The sequence below is a fragment of the Sorex fumeus genome, unplaced genomic scaffold (genome assembly GCF_029834395.1).
Source record: "Sorex fumeus unplaced genomic scaffold, SorFum_2.1 ptg000041l, whole genome shotgun sequence".
Lineage (NCBI taxonomy): Eukaryota > Metazoa > Chordata > Mammalia > Eulipotyphla > Soricidae > Sorex > Sorex fumeus.
In genome coordinates this window covers 7338721-7354846 of record NW_026606098.1, presented here as the reverse complement: position 1 = coordinate 7354846, position 16126 = coordinate 7338721, and the positions used below count along the sequence as shown (strand labels likewise).

Here is a 16126-nt window from a genome sequence, read left to right as displayed (position 1 = left end):
GCACAGGGCCAGGAGGCTGTAGGCTGGCAGCAAGGCAGCCAGGCCAGGTGGTCCAGCCCGAATACAATGGTGTGAGCCGATGATGTGCCCCAGTATCGCTGGCTGCCGCCTTGCAGTGCTCCAAGCAGTGAGAGTGGATTCTAACGGGATTCCGACATTCCCTTCCCCAGCCCGCCGCCCTCCGGGCGAGACTGGGAACAGCCCGAGGTCATTTCGGGGCAACACTGGCCTGCCACGGCCGCTGCCCTCAACGGCTGCCCCCGCTCCCGCAGTTCCGGCCTCTGGCCCTCGGCGACGCCCCCACAGGCCGCAGTTAAGACTTTGGGCTTGGCCCGCGACCCCCGGTCCCGCCAGGCGAGCCCTCGCACCGCCCGCCCGCACTAGTGTCCCAGGAACCCCTGGTCGCCCTGGCTCGGCCGCAGGTCCGCATCCTCCTTCCGCTTCCGGGACCCGCCCTGCCCCGGAAGCGCGTCGAAGGGTGGTGCGTCCGCGGCGCGCGGCGGTGACGCGCGCGGGCAGCGACCAATGGGAGGCAGCGGCGGGCGGCGGGCCCGCCCCGCGCGGCCCCGGCGTCGGACGGGCGGGCGCTCGGGCGCGGGGCGGCGCTCGGGCGCGGGCGGGCGGGATGGCGGCGGCGGCGGCGGCGGCGGGCGCGGCGGGCGCGGGGGGCGGCGGCGCGCGCGAGGGCGCGCGGGTGGCCGCGCTCTGCCTGCTCTGGTACGCACTGAGCGCGGGCGGCAACGTGGTCAACAAGGTGATCCTCAGCGCCTTCCCGTTCCCCGTCACCGTGTCGCTGTGCCACATCCTGGCGCTATGCGCGGGGCTCCCGCCGCTGCTGCGCGCCTGGCGCGTGCCCCCCGCGCCGCCCGTGTCGGGCCCCGCGCCCGGCGCGCACCCGACGACCGGCGCGCTCTTGCCGCCGCGCTTCTACCCGCGCTACGTGCTGCCGCTGGCCTTCGGCAAGTACTTCGCGTCGGTGTCGGCGCACGTCAGCATCTGGAAGGTGCCGGTGTCCTACGCGCACACCGGTGGGTGCCGGGGCGGCGGCCGGGGGGCGGGCGCGCGGGGGCGCGGCTGAGCCCCGCCTGTCTCCGCAGTCAAGGCCACCATGCCCATCTGGGTGGTCCTGCTGTCGCGGCTCATCATGAAGGAGAAGCAGAGCACCAAGGTAGGGGCGGGGCACAGGCGCGCGGCCGAGGTGCCGCCCCCCGCTGCTGACGTGGCCCCGGCCCGCGGGGCTGCCCGTCCCCGCGCTCGTGCGCGGCTCCCTGGTTGCTGTCCTCCGGTTCCCCTTCCCTGCGCTCGGGGCTGCGGGGCGGAACCCAGGGTCGGGCCATCAGTCCACGCACCCCTTACGGCCCGGCGCGCTCGTGAGGCTCCTGTGCGCGCTGCTCGCGGGGGTGCCAGGGTCCCCCCCCACTCCCCTCAGTATGCACCCTGGAGGCCTGGGGGGCCGCCCCGTGGATGCCGGCTGTCTCCTGGGAACTGAGGTCACGGGGGTTATCAGGTGCCCCGTTGTCCCGGACGTTGTCCCGGCGCTGGCGTGGAGGCTGGGCGCGCCACCCTGAGTCACACCGCGCCCTGCGGAAGACGGGGTGAGAAGGACCCCGGTACTTGCTTTGGGAGGGCCGGAGGCGGGGTCTGCGGAAGGGGCTCCCCAGAGGTGCCTCCTGATCTGCTCCCGCCGTGGGAAGTGGGCTGAGCCCAGAGCAGGGGGGGTCACCTGGGAACGTGCTGGGGTACCTTGATGTCCCCGCGGACTGGGGTTCTCAGCTCCGTCCTGGGGTTCTGGGGTGTCAGCCCCTGAAGTTTGGGGGTCTCTGCTCTGTCCCGGGGACTGGGGATCTCAGCCGAGTACTGGAATGGAAGTCCAGACTCAGTCCTGGGGGTGGGGGCTTGCGGCTTCTCACAAGACCGCCAGTGTCGGGGATATGTCAGCCCTGCCCTCCTCCCTGGCCTGTTCCTGGCTCTGGCAGCCATCCCCAGCCCCCCTGCCCCCCGCAGGTGTACCTGTCACTCATCCCCATCATCAGCGGCGTCCTGCTGGCCACCGTCACTGAGCTGTCCTTTGACGTGTGGGGGCTGCTTAGCGCCCTGGCCGCCACGCTCTGCTTCTCCCTGCAGAACATCTTCTCCAAGAAGGTGTGTGGGGTGGGGGCGGGGGTGGGGGGGTGCCTGTGACTCCCCTGGGGCTGACCCAGCGACTCCCAGGTACTGCGGGACTCGCGGATCCACCACCTGCGGCTCCTCAACATCCTGGGCTGCCATGCCGTGTTCTTCATGGTGCCCACCTGGGTGCTGGTGGACCTGTCAGCCTTCCTGGTCAGCAGCGATCTGGTGAGTGAACAGTGACGCCGCAGATACGGGTCACTCCAGGGGAGAATGATGGCTCAGGCGTGGGACAGTGGCCCAGATGCGGGTCACTCTGCAGGGCCTGTGCTGAGGGTCTTTGTCTGGCACAGCCTGTGAGGACTCCACGGGCTGGTCTCTGGGCTCATGGTGGGCTTCTGCCACCCTGAGGGCCATCTCCTGCCACCTTCTTGTTCCCCTCCCTTCACACTCCTGCCACTCCTCGCCCCTGCTGCCACTCTCTTGCTCTTGTGACACTCCCGTCATGCCCCTCTCATGCTCCAACCCCCTCCTTGTGGCTGAGCTGCCACTTGCGGGCGGCATGTCTGTGCAGGGTCCTCGTGTCTGTGCGCACTGGTCTGGTTCTTGCTGGGGTCACGCCCTCCACCACATCTCAGCATCACACCCATGCACAAGTGAGCACATGCACGTGCGCACACCCGTATGCATGCAGACACACCCACAGACACTCCCCCTCAGTGTTCCCCTTCTTGTGTTTGTGCCGGGGGTGAGCTTCCTTCCCCCGTGGCCTGCTGACTGGGCTTCCACCCACCCCTGTCAGCCTGTCAGGCTACTGCCCCTGTCCCCACGGTTAGACACTGCGCTCAATCGTCCCTGTGACTCAGCAGCCTTGAGGTGTGGTCCTAGCCCTCTGCCTCATCTGGGTTGTGGGGGCCCTGGCCGGGCATGCAGCTGCCCATCCCAGGAGGAGGGACAGAGCCAAGCAGCTTCCCTAGAGAGGCTCAGTGGGGCCAGCAGCCTGAACACAGCTCGGGTCCCCGCGGGCACCCCAGGAAGGCTAGTCGAGGCAGCTTGGCCCGGGTCTGGTGGGACCCAGTTCTGGGCCGAAGAGTGAGGCTCAGGTGGGGATTTTCCTGGTCTGTGCCACTAGGACCCCCATGTGGCGGCTGGGCTGATTGTGGCCTGGCTGCAAAAGGGCTTGGAGCTGGTCACTGGAGCAGGCTAGGCCCTTGAGGGCTGGCAGTATCTGGCTCCGGTCCCCTATTCAGTGACCGCACATGGCCCGTGGCCTCATGTTCCCCGTCACATGGTTGACTGCGGCTGCTTGCAGGCCAGAGCCCTGCCCTCTTGCAGTGGCTGACGGGACAGTGGGCATGAGGTGAGGCCTGGGCGGCTTGGTACCCCATCCTGGGGTTCTGAGGTCACCCCAAGTGTAGGGCGTGGGAAGGTGCGTCCCTCAGCAGGCACCTCAGGATGGGTGACGAACATGTGCTGTGCTGCAGACCTCGGTGGCCCAGTGGCCCTGGACGCTGCTGCTGCTGGCTGTCAGTGGCTTCTGCAACTTCGCGCAGAATGTCATCGCCTTCAGCATCCTCAACCTCATCAGCCCACTCAGCTACTCAGTGGCCAACGCCACCAAGAGAATCATGGTCATCACCGTGTCCCTCCTCATGCTTCGGAACCCTGTCACCAGCACCAATGTCCTGGGCATGATGACGGCCATCCTCGGGGTCTTCCTGTACAACAAGGTGAGGGGTGCCCACCCCCCGCACCCCTGCCCTCTGGCTAGGCCAGGATGTGCGGGCATGTCCTCGGGGGCGTCTGGGAAGGATCTTCTTGGAGGCGTGTCTGGGGTTTCCTTGGGGTATGCCCTGGGGCTGTCTCAGGGCATGCCTTGGAGGGGTAGCCCAGGGTACCTTGCTTCACTTCTCTCTCCTTCTCACAGACTAAGTACGATGCCAATCAGGCCCGGAAGCACATGCTCCCTGTCACCACGGGGGACCTGGACAGCAAGGAGCACCCCCTGGAGAAGCCCCACAACGGTGTGGGTGCGCTCTTCCCACAGCATGGGGGGCACCAGTACAGCCCCCATGTCCAGTACAGTCGGCAGGGTTACCTGCACGCCTACAGCTCGGACCGCTACGATGTGTAGCCTGCAGATGGCCCCTGCGCCACCGGACACTGCAGTCATTGGGGACAGGACAGCAGAGGAGCTGTGGGCCCTGCCTGCCCATCCCCCTGGGCCGCAGGGGCAGGGTCCCCGTGCCCGTTCCCAGCGCTACTTCCCTCACCCTTCTTGGGGGCCTCGGGCCTTCCCTGCTGCCCGGACATCTCAGTATCTGGTGTGACAACGCAGATTTTGAGGATCTGGCCTTTTTTAAGGGGGTGTTTTGTGGCGTGTTTGTGTGTGTGTGACGGGCTAATGGCCACAGAAGTCTCTTATTTGGAAACATGTAACCGCCCTGAACAGGACCTAATGGTCCCCGGAATGGCCGGCACCTGGGGCCGGTGGGCTGGTGTCTGGCCAGCACAAACCTAGGCCCGGATCAGCCCACAGGTCAGCTTGATGGGGCTGGCTCCTGCCGGCTTGGGCCACATCAGTGCTGTTCCTGGGCCCTTTCTGGCCTAGGGCCTGGAGTTCATCCCCAACGGTTGATGCTGCTGCTGAATGGGTTGATCCCGGGTCGGAGCCGCTGGAGCCCGTTGGCTGTGCTGAGGCATCTCCCCTTGAACCTACAATGAACTTGGGAAGCATTTGAATGAGGGGTTCCCTGCCCCCTCCTGTGCAGATGGACAGGCTGCTGAGGACACATGGGCATGGCGTGGTCCTCTTGGGGCACTGTGGAGTCTCACAGGCACTTGGGGCCGGGGCAGTGCAGGTGGAAGCCCCTGCCCCCAGCTCTGCAACCCCGCAGCCCAAAGCCAGAAGACAAAGCCCTGTTAGCAGAAGCCCAGGCCCTGGGAAAGCATTGGCTGGTGAGCAGCTGAAGCAGGCATCCTGGGCCCAGCAGCCTTAGCTGGAGATTGTGAACGTGCACAGCGGGGGTGGGGGGCATCGGGGATCAAATGTGACCCACTGTGGGAACAATAAACCCATTGGCAACAGCTGGGTGATGATGTGGCTTCTTGAGGCAGGAGAGATGGGAGCTGGGGACACTGGGCTCCTCTGCGACCCTGGGATGCGGCTCTCACAAATCCATCCTCCCAGCACCCTGCACTGGGAGCAGGGCGAGTGTGCAGACCCTGCCCTCCTGGAGCGAGCTGGTCAGTGGGTGGACACACCCACCTGTGGCTGCAAGAGGCCAGCAGGGGAGGGAGCAGGATGCTTGAGGGGCCGCCGCACCGCAGGGAAAGGGCGGGTAGGGTGGGGTTGTGTCCACACCGTGAAGCTGATACCCCCCCCCCCCCCAGCTCATGCCGCCGGACTCGGCCTTGCAACCGCAAAACTAGAGCCCAAGGCCTGGGACTGAAGGGATGTCACCAGGCATGGGTTCGGTCGCACGCTGTTTATTCACGTCTTACACAAGCAAACTTCCCGCGGGGAAGCTTCGTGGCAGCGTCGGCCCGCACGGAACCGGCCGAGTGCCAGGTGCGGCCGGGAGCCCTCCGGAACATCTCCCACCCATCTTGACGGCAGCGGGGACTGACTTGGGTCCCCCCGGAAAAAGAAAAGAAATTCCACTCGCGTTCCCGGGACCCGGCGTCTCCCGGAGGCTGGCCGGGGCCTCCCGGACGCACCGCAGCTCTCCTCGCCGTCGCGTCTCGGAGCCAAAGTCGCGGCGAGGGACCGGAGGCGGGAGGCAGGGGGGCGGGCGCGGGTGTGCGCGGGCCCCGCCTACGCTCTGACAGCATCGCGAGACTTCCGGCTCCCCGCCCTCCCGGCTTTCTTCCGGCGTTTCTTGGCGACGGCCGTAAGTGGCGGGCGGAAGCGCCCACGAGGCCCGCCGTAAACGGCTGCCTCGCGCCACTTCCGGCCGGCTTCCGCCGACGGCGCTGGTGGGCGATCGTGAGGCGCCGGAGGACGTTCCCGGTGGCCGGAGCCATGGAGATGCCGCTGCCGCCCGACGGTGAGGCCCAGCCCGGGGCCGCGGAGCGCGGCTCCCCGCCCCCGGGCCCCCCACCGGCCCGGCCCGCCGTCGGGGCCCCCGGGGCTATGAGGGGGCGGGGCTCGGCCTGCGGCCCGACCCGCGGCCTCTCCCGCGGGGCTGCAGTCCCGGCGCGCGCGCGGCCCCTGCCGGGACCCGTACGGGGGCGGCCCCTGCTGGGCGCCCCCCGCCCCTCCCCGGGCCCGACCCACCGCGGCCGCGCATCTGGGCGGCCCGGGCTCACGGCCCGCGTGGCCCTGTCTCGGCCCCGCAGACCAGGAGCTGCGGAATGTCATCGACAAGCTGGCGCAGTTCGTGGCCCGCAACGGGCCCGAGTTTGAGAAGATGACGATGGAGAAGCAGAAGGACAACCCCAAGTTCTCGTTCCTGTTCGGCGGCGAGTTCTACAGCTACTACAAATGCAAACTGGCGCTGGAGCAGCAACAGCGTGAGTGCGGCGGCGGCAACCCGGGCTCGGGCATCTAGCGTGAGACCCTCCTGGGTTGGGTGGGGGGGGCCTAAGGCACCTCGAGATCCGCATCTCAGGCACTGGGAAAGAGCGCCAGCGGGCACCGTGCTTTGGTGTGAGGGATCACGGCCAATTGGAGTCAGGGCGCAGCAAGGCAGTGGGGTCCGGGTGGGGCAAGGTGGCAGCCGAGCTGTGCTGATAACAGCCCCGGGCTGTGGTGGGCAGGGGCCAGAGACTTAGATCAGCACAGCTGGTCTGGAGATGCCCAGAATAGCATTTGGCTGTAACATTGGGGGGGGGGGGGCGGGCTGGGGTGGTGGTGAGGGACATCAAAACAAAACTTTGTGGGTGGGGGATGGTCTAGTCTGTGTGTGCTGCCATCAGGCTCAGCTTGAGGACACTGGTCCCAGCATGTCACTTCCCTGGGGAGGGACCAGGGTGTCCACAGAACCTAGGGGGTTCAGAGGCCTCAAAGGCCCTGGACCTGACCTCCCTGTGCCGAAGACTTCTCCCCAACTGCTGGCTAGGTGACTGGGGGGTGTCACGGATTGTCCCAGAACGTTAGCTGGAGGTAGCGGGAGGTGCGGACCCAGCCCTGCGGGTTCAGAGGCTCCACGGGGGCCTTGAGCACCTGGGGGGACCCCTCCTCATGGGGTCCTTCTCCCCCAGTCATCTGCAAGCAGCAGGCACCAGAGCTGGAGCCGGCTGCTGCGCTGCCACCCTTGCCCCAGCCGCCGTTGGCCCCCGCAGGCCCCGTTCCACCTGCACAGGGCGCCCCCTCCGTGGATGAACTCATCCAGCAGAGCCAGTGGAACTTGCAGCAGCAGGAGCAGCACCTGCTGGCACTGCGGCAGGTATGGGGGGCTGGGGGGGGGTCCCTGGGATCTGGATGTTGGACCTTGTCCGCATCTGTTAGCTGAGGCACCACGAGCAGAAATGAGAAGGTGGCTGGCTGCAGAGGGTACCGCTGCTCCTGCCCGGCCCTGTCCATCTGCCACCCCATCCCGTGCCTGTCTTCACCATCCACACCACTGAGGCAGCCCTTTTCCACTTCTTTTGTGGGGTTGGCTTTTGCATCTGCATCACCCTTCCTCTGCCTCCCCTCCATCACTGGGGATCCTGCCCGGGGGGTGGGGTCAACAGCTCATGCGGCTCTGCCCTCAGGAACAGGTGAATGCGGCTGTGAACCATGCGCTGGAGCAGCAGATGCAGAAACTGTTGGAGGAGACGCAGTTGGACATGGGCGAGTTTGATGGCTTGCTGCAACCCATCATCGACACATGCACCAAGGACGCCATCTCGGTGCGCGGACCAGACTGCTGCCCGCCTGCACGCGCTGCCCTCCCACACTCTGCCCACTCCGCACCCGCTGCCTGGCCTGCCCCTCACCCGCTGCCTCCTGGCACCCGCTGGCCACCCTCTGCCTGCCCCCAGCCACCTGCTCACCCTCACATTCACCCTCACAGGCTGGCAAGAACTGGATGTTCAGCAACGCCAAGTCACCGCCGCACTGTGAGCTGATGGCCGGGCACCTGCGCAACCGCATCACAGCGGATGGCGCCCACTTTGAGCTGCGCCTGCACCTCATCTACTTGATCAACGATGTTCTGCACCACTGGTGAGGCTGTGCCCCAGCCCCCCACCTCGCGCTGCCCCCCACCACCACCGTGCACCGCCTCCCTGCCACATGCCCAGTGTCCAGCCACCGCCTCTGCTTTGCATCAGGTCTGGGGCTCTTGGGCCTGCACCCCCACTTCTGCCCACTCTCAGTTCCATCCTCAGGACTTGTTTCTGCTTCCTGTGTGCCTATTGTCGCCTCCTCCCGCTGCCCCCTGGGCAAGCCTAGCTGGGAGTGCCTGGTCTGGGAGGGGGATGCTGAGGCTGCTCCAACGACGACTCCTCCCCCGGCAGTGGGCAGCAGAGGAGGGCCGGTTCCCGCCTCTCACGCCATGCTGTGCGTGTGGCCAGAGCCTTGCTGGTAACGGGCGCGTGACTGGGTCCCGGCAGGGCCCTGACGCGCGGAAGCTCTCTCCCTCACAGCCAGCGCAAGCAGGCACGGGAGCTGCTGGCCGCACTGCAGCGAGTGGTGGTGCCTATCTACTGCACCAGCTTCCTGGCCGTGGAGGAGGACAAGCAGCAGAAGATCGCCCGGGTGCGCGGGGCCCTGAGTGGGCAGGTAGGGATGGGCTGGGCGCCCCAGAGCCTCCACGCCCTAACCTGACTTGGTCCGCCCATGCCCACTGCAGTTGTTGCAGCTGTGGGAGAAGAACGGCTACTTCGATGACTCCATCATTCAGCAGCTGCAGAGCCCAGCGTTGGGGCTCGGGCAGTACCAGGCAAGGAGGCAGGGTAGCTCCTGTGGGAGGTCCCGGGGAAGGTGACTCCTGCCTGGACCTGCATCCCCACATCTCAGGGCCTCCTCCCGACTCGGTCTGAGTGCCAACCCCTGCCCGCCCGCAGGCCACGCTCATCAGTGAGCACTCGGCAGCCGTGCAGCCCGTGCAGCTGGCCTTCCAGCAGCAGATCCAGACCCTGAAGACGCAGCACGAAGACTTTGTTAGCAGCCTGGCGCAGCCCCAGCCCCAGCCCCAGCCCCTGCCCCTGCCCCAGCTGGACGCTGAGGTCAAGGCCACGCCACCCCCGGCTCCTCCACCGGCGCCTGCGCCTGCCCCAGCCATCCCGCCCACCACACAGCCTGGTAGGTGCCACAGGCCTGGGGACTCCAGGACACAGCGTGGGGGGGGTTGTGGGTGCCCCACCCCCAACCGCCGACCTCCCACGCCCTTGCAGATGAGAACAAGCCTCCCATCCAGATGCCTGGATCGTCCGAGTACGATGCCTCCGGGGGCGTGCAGGACCCTGCTGCCCCCGGGCCCCGGGGTCCAGGGCCCCATGACCAGATCCCGCCCAGCAAGCCTCCCTGGTTCGACCAGCCACACCCCGTGGCACCGTGGGGCCAGCAGCAGGTGGGCATGACTGCTCTGGCACTTGGGGGGGATGCCGGGGGTCCACCCCGGGTCCACCCCATGTGGCTTGCTCACGTCTGCTCCTCTGCTCCTCTTCCTCGCAGCCTCCTGAGCAACCCCCCTACCCACACCACCAGGGCGGGCCCCCTCACTGTCCGCCCTGGAACAACAGCCATGAGGGCATGTGGGGTGAGCAGCGTGGAGACCCCGGCTGGAATGGACAGCGTGACGCGCCCTGGAGCAACCAGCCGGACCCCAACTGGAACAACCAGTTCGAGGGTCCCTGGAACAGCCAGCACGAACAGCCACCCTGGGGTGGGGGCCAGCGTGAGCCCCCCTTCCGCATGCAGCGGCCACCGCATTTCCGTGGCCCCTTCCCGCCGCACCAGCAGCACCCCCAGTTCAACCAGCCGCCGCATCCCCACGGCTTCAGCCGCTTCCCACCGCGCTTTCTGCAGGACGACTTTCCCCCGCGCCACCCCTTTGAGCGGCCGCCCTACCCCCCGCGCTTTGATTACCCGCAGGGCGACTTCCCGGCTGGTGAGTGGGGGGCTGGGGGGGGGGGTTGTGGACCCAGGGCCAGCCGTGGGACTAGTGGGAGAAGTGCTGACCTGCGGCCATCCGCCCCACAGACATGGGGCCGCCTCACCATCACCCTGGCCACCGCATGCCCCATCCCGGGATCAACGAACACCCACCCTGGGGGGGTCCCCAACACCCCGACTTTGGTCCTCCGCCCCACGGCTTCAATGGACAGCCCCCCCACATGCGGCGGCAGGGGCCCCCCCACATCAACCACGATGACCCCAGCCTGGTCCCCAACGTGCCCTACTTCGACCTCCCTGCCGGGCTGATGGCGCCCCTTGTGAAGGTAAGGAGCTGGTGGGGGTCGTTGCCCGGACGTGCAGTGTGCCCTCCTGTGGCATGGCGCATGGCGTGACCCTGTGTCCCCACAGCTGGAGGACCATGAGTACAAGCCCCTGGACCCCAAAGACATCCGCCTGCCGCCCCCTATGCCCCCCAGCGAGAGGCTGCTGGCGGCTGTGGAGGCTTTCTACAGTCCCCCTTCCCACGACAGGCCACGCAACAGGTAGGCACCTGCAGACTCAGGGTGCCTGTGCGGGGGGCAGGGTGGCCCCCGGCCTGTGGGCACGGGCTCAGGCCGCCGTCCCTGTGTGTGCACACAGTGAGGGCTGGGAGCAGAATGGCCTTTACGAGTTCTTCCGCGCCAAGATGCGGGCCCGGCGGCGCAAGGGCCAGGAGAAGCGGAACAGGTGAGTGAGGGCCCGCCGGGCGGGCGGGCGGGCTGGGCCAGGAGGCTCACCCAGGGGGCTCGCCTGGGCTCACCGCCTCTCCCCACAGCGGGCCTTCCCGCTCCCGGAGCAGGTCCAAGAGCCGAGGCCGCTCCTCCTCGCGCTCCAACTCACGCTCGTCCAAGTCCTCCGGCTCCTCCTCGCGCTCCCGCTCCCGCTCCTGCTCCCGCTCCTACTCGCGCTCCCACTCCAGGTAGGCAGGCTGCCCCGTGCAGGGGGGAACAGCAGGGCAGGCAGGGTGCCATTTCACCTCGGGCCTCTCACCACGCCCCTTCCGCCCCTTCCCTGCAGGAGCCGCTCTCGCTCCCGCTCCTCCCGCAGCCACTCCCACTCCCGCTCGCGCTCCCGCTCCAAATCCTACTCACCAGGCCGGAGACGTCGCTCCCGCTCCCGGAGCGCCACCCCGCCGTGAGTGCCCCTACCCGTGCGGTCCCCAGGGCTCAGGGAAACCTGGGGAGGGCCAAGGGCTGACAGGGCTCTGCAGCCAAGCGCTGCTGACCAGGTCCCCCTTGCACAGCTCCGCAGCTGGCCTGGGCTCCAACTCTGCACCCCCCATCCCGGACTCACGGCTCGGGGAGGAGAACAAGGGTCACCAGATGCTGGTTAAGATGGGTGAGTGCCACAGCCGCGGGAAGCAAGGGAGGAGCTGGGGGCTGTGGCAGCATGTGCCCGCCCGAGCGCTGTGTATGCCTGTGTCTGCGTGTCCAGGGCCGCCCCGTGGGCCCAGGCTCATAGCCGCCTCTCCCAAAGGCTGGAGTGGATCCGGCGGCCTTGGTGCCAAGGAACAAGGGATCCAGGACCCCATCAAAGGCGGGGACGTCCGGGACAAGTGGGACCAGTATAAGGGCGTGGGAGTGGCCTTGGATGACCCCTACGAGAACTACCGGCGCAACAAGAGCTACTCGTTCATCGCACGCATGAAGGCTCGGGACGAGTGCAAGTAGTGTCCTGGCCCCGGTCTGGCCCGGCCCGGCCACTCTCCCTGTACGCAGGAAACACAGAGCCTCTTTGGTTTTCGATGCTGTGCGGGTTTCGTCGTTACCCCAATAGTTTAGGTTGGAATAGCGGCTCCCGACCAGGGCCCCAGTCCGTGATTAGCGCAGTTATTTTAGTTGTCATTGAAATCCGAGCCTGTGGTGGCTGAGGCAGTGAGCCCAGTCTGCACAGGGCACAGGGCACCACCTGGTCAGTGCCAGCTTGGGACAAGTCTTTTCCCGTGTCCAAAGCCGTCCCAGCTGTTGACAGGGACACCTCTGGTTTTTGTCTACAGTAGCTGTGAATTGTTGACACGTGTGACATTCAGGACGCGTGCACACGTGCTGTTAACCATTTGTGGGTTTTACTGTTTTTGCCTTCCAATAAAGATTTTTTTAACGAGGTGTGTGTGCGTGTGGGGGATGGGGAGGCAGTGGCATGGCGGGTGCCATCAGACCCAGGCACCGGGTGCCTCCAGCTCCTGCTTCACCTCCTCCAGAGCGGCCTCCATGGTAAGACGGGTGGGCCGGTGGCGCCGGATGTACTGTAGCCAGAGAACAGTGGTGTGGTCACCTCCTGGGCAGGTGGGCAGGAGGCCCACTAGTTTCGGGGGTGGGAATTAGGGGAGGAGCCCTGTCGGGACGTCATGGGCTCCCTGGGCACAGGGGGGACTGTGGTGCCTGTAGGATCCTAGTAGGAAATTGGACAGAAAAGGGATAAAGCCCACTGCTTGCAGCCCTTCCCACCTTGCTCACTGTGAGCCGGGTGAAGAGCCGACTTGGTTTGGGAGCACAGATCCACCCCTAGGCCTAGAATAGGATCTGTGGCCCTTTCTCCAAGGCACTGCCTCGGGCAGCACATTCCAGCAAGATGAAACCTGAGCCGCAGCAGTATGGCCTGTCTGGGAATCTTGGACTGGGCAGGATGCAGGGGGGCCGTGGGGGTGGTGGCCGCGGGGAGGTGCCTTGGGCCCTGCTTACCTCACGAGCTTCCTCCAGCGTGTGGTAACGGAAGGCTGGCGGCCCCAGTGCCTGCAGCAATGCGCCGTGCAGTTCCCGGCTGGCCTCTGCGAAACGGCGGGTCAGGCTCAGCTGCTGTCTTAGCAGGTCGTTGAGGGCCAGGGCAGCAGGGCTGTAGGCGGTGAGGGCTGTGGGCAGGTCCGGGGTGCAGTGACCATATGTAACAACATGGGGTACTTCTGGCTCTGACCCAAGGGCCCTCTCTATCCGCAACAGGGATGAGCCCTGGCGGAACTCCCTGGGGAAGCTCTGGGAGGGACAGCACATTGGGCTGCCCCGACCCTTCCCAGGGACCCTGGCTGGAGAGCAAGATGGCACTCACCTTCAATGGCATCTGGACTGACCACGTGGCTGGCGATGGGCACGGGATCCACGTAGGTGTCCCCCAGAGAGGGCCCCATGGTTGCCGTGCCAGCCGCTGTGCAGAGCCAAAGTGCGGGCAGTGGGTCAGGGCATCAGAAGACGGTGCCCCATGATGCCTGAAGCCACGGAGCCTGCCACCCCGGTTCTCTGCCTTTCTCTACAACTCCTTTCTCACGCGAATGCAGTGGGGTTAGTGCTGGCTCTAACCCATGGTTGGTCTCCAGCCCTCACGTTGGGACTGGGTAAGGCTCTGCTTTGTCGGTGTCCTGCTTTGTAGGTGTCCAGGGCACCAGGCAGCAGGCCCCGGCTCCTCCCGCTAGCAGCAGGCCCCGCCCCGTCAAGGTGCCTCCAATAACAGGCTCCGCCCCTCGCTGAGGCACCTCCCCCAGAAGCAGGCCCCACCTCTCCCCAGGTTCCTGCAGCAGCTCTGCTCTTCATAAAGGCTCCTCCTCTAGTAGCAGGACCCGCCCCTCCCGAGTGACAGACCCCGCCTCTCGCCAAGGCTCCTCCCCCCGCAGACCCCGCCCTCTTGCAGAACCCGCACCGGGGAGGGTGTGGGTTTCGCTTGTGTGCCCCCAAGCAAATGCCCTTGCTGGCTGACTGTACGCTCACCCGGGTGCCATTGGTAGGCGAAGGCAGGTTCCGGGGTCTGCACTGCTGTTTCTTTCATTACCACGCGGCGCACGTGGGTGGGTTCTAGGCTGGGGGTCGTCTCGGACCAAGAGGCCGCAGTGCTGTCGGAGGGCGCTTCGGAGCTGTCGAAATCTTCTGAGTAAGCGCAGCTGGGGGTGCGGGCCGTGGGGGCCACTGAGCCGGCCGAGCCCTCGCCCACCTGCTCCGACACTTCGCTGTCTGTCAGGGGATCTCCGGCCGCCAATGCCGTCTCCAAGCCGGCTGCGTCCTGAAACCGGGATGCGGGGTTGCCCTCCCCACCCACAGGCGGAGGGGGGCGCCCTCCATGTCTGTGGATTTAGCTCCGAGGTTGTTGCCCACCAGGGCCTTACCCTGCCCCAGCCTGGATGGTCCCAATGTGCAGATGCCCCCACCCGGGACACAAAACGAAGTCCCGTCAGGTGTCCCATGGCTTCCCCCTCACCTGCGGGCTGCTGGATTGCAGGTCACTCAGGGACAAGATGTGGACGCAGAAATCTGTGGAGACCAGTACAGTGGATTTGTCCCTTGCTCCACTCTGGGAACAAGGTGGGGGGACTGGGGTAGCCTCTGCAGACTGTGTCTCCAGGGCCCCCTGAGTTTGCTCCCACTCACTTTCATGTTCACATTTCAGGGGGCCTCTCCTGTGGTGCCCAGTGATGGGTTCAGCCCCTGTAGCAGCCCCTGAGATGCCCCCTGCACTAAGCTTCCTTTCCCACAGGGTGGGGGATTGGAAGAAGGCCCAGGGGTGACGGAATGAATGCGCTGTATCCCCCACCCACTCACCATGGCTGTTCTGAGAGTCCTCAGCCAGGGACGTGTCCAGGGGCTCGGCCACACTGCCCTGAGGGGCTTCCACCCCAGAGAAAGGAACAGGATCGGAGAGCGATGGTGAGCTGGGGGCAGACGCCTGCCGGTGGGGAGCATATGGGGTCCCTGAGCCCAGGATGGGCGGGGAGGCAGGAGCAGCAGGGCTGGGGGGCTGCCGGTCATCCCGTGGTCGGGCTTCGGACTCTGCTGGGCTATGGCCCTGCTTAAGCAGAGAGGTCAGACGTCAGAGGTCTGGAGGCTGGACCCCCCTACCCCCGAATCGGTACCCACTGCCCGCCTTCGGAGAAGTTGGGTATTCTTGAAGCAGCAGGTTTTCACAGGTGGAAAAGGTGGAAATCACCCCTAACACAGCTGGACACACAGACACAGACACACGGTCACACACATGGACACATGGACACAGATACACACAGACACACCAACACAGATACAGGTACACACGAACACACACACCACACAATACACAGGCACACATGTACCCCCACAGCAGGCCCGAGTGGGCTCAGGGCTGTGGGCAGATGTCACTTCCCCAGTCTGGGAACACAGCTGTCAGTGGCTAAGTGGGGTCTGGGGCAAGACCCCTCATATACAGGACCTGGGGCACTCACCGAAAGTCTCGTTCCCGGCGCCTCCTTTTCTCTGCACGAATCTGTCAGCTCCCCAAGTAGCTCCCTCACTTCCTCATCATCGCTGTCTGGAGAACCCCTGGGTGCTGGGGTCGCTGAGCTGTCTGGGGAGCCCTGGGATGCTGGGGTCGCTGAGCTGGACCTCGCCAGGGGTGCTGCAGGGGGTGCTCCCGCGGCTGAGGGCCCGCGCTTCTTCAGGAACCTGAGTCCTGGCTGGCCCCCGGTTGCTCCCGGCGCTGGGGAGTCGGGGCTCCCGGCCCTGCTCCAGGCGGCGCTGCTGGGCTGGCTGTCCCTGGAGGTGGGGTTGCCGGGGCCCGAGGGGGGTGCCCGCCGACTCCGCAGCCGACCCTCGAGGCGCGCCAGTCTGGAGAGCGCTGCCTGGGCACGCAGGGTGGACGCGGGGGGCCGGGTCCCCGGCTCCGGCTCCGGGACTCCCGCGGGGCGCTGGATCAGGAATCGGCTCTGGCCCTGCGTGACGGGGGCGAGACTCCGGCCTAGGCTCAGGTGTCGCAGCAGATCCAGCGGCGGGTCCTCCCGGGATCCCCCGCGCCCCGCTGGCCGGGCTGAAGCCATCCTAGGGCGGGGCAGGCACCCGATCAGGCCAAGGCGGGTGACAGCCCCCAGCTCCGCCCCGCCCCCCCCGCACAGCCCCTGCCCCGAACCCTCCCGGGCCCTGCGCACGCGCGCGCCTGCGCCCAGACCCCGGCCCTGCCCCGAGGAAACTCGGGGATGAACCC

The 16126-nt window shown here is 66.6% G+C and overlaps 4 protein-coding genes across 6 annotated transcripts in view; 2 read left to right on the top strand and 2 right to left on the bottom strand.

The window, feature by feature from the left end:
- Positions 1–16126, bottom strand: part of RAB8A (RAB8A, member RAS oncogene family) — a 127102-nt gene that overhangs the window by 45191 nt on the left and 65785 nt on the right. The window lies entirely within an intron of this gene.
- SLC35E1 (solute carrier family 35 member E1) lies at positions 626–5144 on the top strand. The gene is made up of 6 exons (XM_056119793.1): positions 626–1028; positions 1098–1168; positions 2005–2142; positions 2212–2337; positions 3594–3839; positions 4037–5144. Exons 1-6 carry the CDS (start codon positions 626–628, stop codon positions 4241–4243), a joined length of 1191 nt encoding a protein of 396 aa, XP_055975768.1. The 3' UTR covers positions 4244–5144.
- On the top strand, positions 5929–12301 carry CHERP (calcium homeostasis endoplasmic reticulum protein). 2 transcript variants are annotated; one of them, XM_056119768.1, is made up of 17 exons: positions 5929–6158; positions 6451–6624; positions 7315–7499; positions 7810–7947; positions 8112–8263; positions 8686–8797; positions 8892–8981; positions 9106–9343; positions 9436–9611; positions 9716–10151; positions 10244–10482; positions 10568–10701; positions 10799–10885; positions 10974–11117; positions 11216–11332; positions 11442–11536; positions 11633–12301. In XM_056119768.1, exons 1-17 carry the CDS (start codon positions 6134–6136, stop codon positions 11866–11868), a joined length of 2778 nt encoding a protein of 925 aa, XP_055975743.1. In that variant the 5' UTR covers positions 5929–6133; the 3' UTR covers positions 11869–12301. The 2 variants fall into 2 exon arrangements, with proteins under 2 accessions (XP_055975743.1, XP_055975744.1); XM_056119769.1 differs by having other exon boundaries at positions 5930–6158; positions 11675–12301.
- On the bottom strand, positions 12242–16023 carry CUNH19orf44 (chromosome unknown C19orf44 homolog). The gene is made up of 7 exons (XM_056119666.1): positions 15372–16023; positions 14719–14962; positions 14378–14430; positions 13894–14182; positions 13241–13336; positions 12880–13046; positions 12242–12443 (listed from the first exon to the last, which is right to left on the bottom strand). The coding sequence occupies exons 1-7, from the start codon at positions 15960–15962 to the stop codon at positions 12351–12353; spliced, it is 1533 nt and encodes a 510-aa protein (XP_055975641.1). The 5' UTR covers positions 15963–16023; the 3' UTR covers positions 12242–12350.